At 47.4% G+C, this 1963-nt stretch overlaps 1 protein-coding gene across 4 annotated transcripts in view; it reads right to left on the minus strand.

Moving 5' to 3' along the window:
• Positions 1-123: 123 nt before the first annotated feature.
• LOC107104721 (inactive ubiquitin carboxyl-terminal hydrolase 54-like) overlaps positions 124-1963 on the minus strand; it is a 31095-nt gene continuing 29255 nt past the window's right edge. For 3 of the 4 annotated variants that reach the window (XM_015404797.1, XM_015404795.1, XM_015404796.1), the window contains one exon: positions 124-1929. In XM_015404797.1, the coding sequence (XP_015260283.1) occupies positions 1379-1929 (551 nt within the window). In that variant the 3' untranslated portion in view covers positions 124-1378. The remainder of the gene's footprint in view (positions 1930-1963) is intronic. The other variant, XM_015404798.1, reaches the window with a different exon arrangement.

Raw genomic sequence — 1963 nt, forward strand, 5'->3', positions numbered from 1 at the left:
TATTTCTAGATCGTTTTTCCAGTGAAGCCCTGATTAGACGATCGTTTGTCGTATCCCCTTCCCAAAAGAAAAGAAAGTAAATTCACCAAAGGCTTCCTTCTTCCGTCTCTCAGCAAACTTCCTGAATGTTACGGGCGGCGCCATGTTGGTTTGCTTTTTTACCACTAGAGAGCAGTAGTACCATAGATCGCCACTAGAAAGAAACCGTGCTAGCGTGGTGTGGAAATGGTCGTAAGGAACCGATCTTGGATCGGTTAACCGCTCTGAACTCGGCACGGATCGGTTTCTGAGGGTAGAGTAAATGGGGCTACAGTTTCATTTTGGTTTGGAACTTTTCTTAACTAATATAACCTTCATTTGAAAACTGCTTTATTTACACAGATTATCTATATCCAATATTGAAACTGGTTTGATGACCTGAAACATTTATTTAAACAAAAATCCAAACCAGAACAAATGAAGTGTGTCTCTGTGTCCGTTTTTTCCTAAGGTTCCCAAACTTTCCAGACTGAGTTTAGGAGAAGAACTTTGGGTTTAGGCCATGACTGGAGTTCAGTTTTTCTGATCTATGGATGAGTTCAGAAACCTGCTCAGATCTTCTGCTCTGGATGATCTGAAGGTCTGACTAAAACCAGAGACATCAGGTCCAACTATGATCTAAGAGACTTCAAACGTTTCCAGAAAACATTTTAATCATTTTGTCTCTGTTTGCTGGAGTAAAACAAAAAGCAGAAATATTACAAAATCATATCTAAAACAGCAGAAATAAAAACTTGGACATGATGAAAACAGAACTCTCTGATCTCAGATCTGAAACATGATCTTTAACTTGAGTTCATCTGAAGAGGAAAAAATGGGCTGAAACCAAAGAGAAAAGGATCTTTAAATACTTCAGATGGAGCAGATCAAAGATCTTCACATGGAGAAAACTGAGGCTAAAATCAGAACCGTCAGACTAAACATGAGCTGCAGCTCTGCAAGAATCTAATCTAACTGGAAGGAGAACATCTGAGGAACAGTTGACTAGATTCAGTTCAGAATCTTGGAGATGATCTCCTCAAGCTGAGCAACAGGCTATAAAAATATACAAGGTTCTGTTAGAACCGTACACAGGAAGTCCGTTCTTCATCTGATGCAGAACTGAAGCCCAAACAGCTTCTCCAGAGCAGAACAGATGTGGTTCTGCTGGAGGCTGATACCAGGGTCCACTTTGGACTGAGTTCTGAGCTCCAGCAGAGCTGGGTTTGGGTTCTATCTGAAGGTTCTGTTCAGATTCTTGTGTCTGCAGCAGCACAGTTCAGGTTAAACCTTCTCTGATGTTCTGCTCCTGGTTTGGACCCACCGCCTTCATCTCAGCATCGATCTGCTGGTGTCTCTCTCACTGTCTGCTGCCTGAACCGTATCGGGCCACATAAGCTGCACAGGTCCGGCAGTAAGGACGTGACGGGTCTGCAGGAAGCTGCTGGCAGAGGGAGCAGAGCCGAGGGCCCCTGTTGGGGCCCCTGTCTGTCCGCTGGAGATTAACGGACCTCTGGTCCCATGAGGAGCTTGGCCGACTGTTCCTGTACTCCACATCCCGGCGCCAGTCGGTCTCAGGGGGGACATCCATGCGGCGGGGCTGAGTGGGGACGTCTCCTGACTCACGGTGGCGCTGTGGAGCAGAGCCAGTTCCTCTCCCAGTTAGACACGCCTCCTGGTGGCTGATGGAGGTGTTAGTGGGGCGCCGAGGGAGGACCAGGGTGGAGTAGAGACTCTGTGGACCCAAAGAAGCAGGAGGACCGGTTCTGGGCCTTGGCAGGGAGGAGGAGGAGGAGGAAGGTGGGGCACGCCGAGGCAGAGTGCCATAATTCATCGTGTTGCTGTGGAGACCGGAGGGAGTCGGAATCCTATCAGGCAAAACCAGAAACTGGTGCTGGAGGCGTGAAGGAGCTGAAGAGGAGGAACAAAGAGACAAGATTCAGAG

Source organism: Cyprinodon variegatus, unplaced genomic scaffold (genome assembly GCF_000732505.1).
Source record: "Cyprinodon variegatus isolate N-32 unplaced genomic scaffold, C_variegatus-1.0 Scaffold1859, whole genome shotgun sequence".
In the NCBI taxonomy this organism is placed as follows: Eukaryota; Metazoa; Chordata; class Actinopteri; order Cyprinodontiformes; family Cyprinodontidae; genus Cyprinodon; species Cyprinodon variegatus.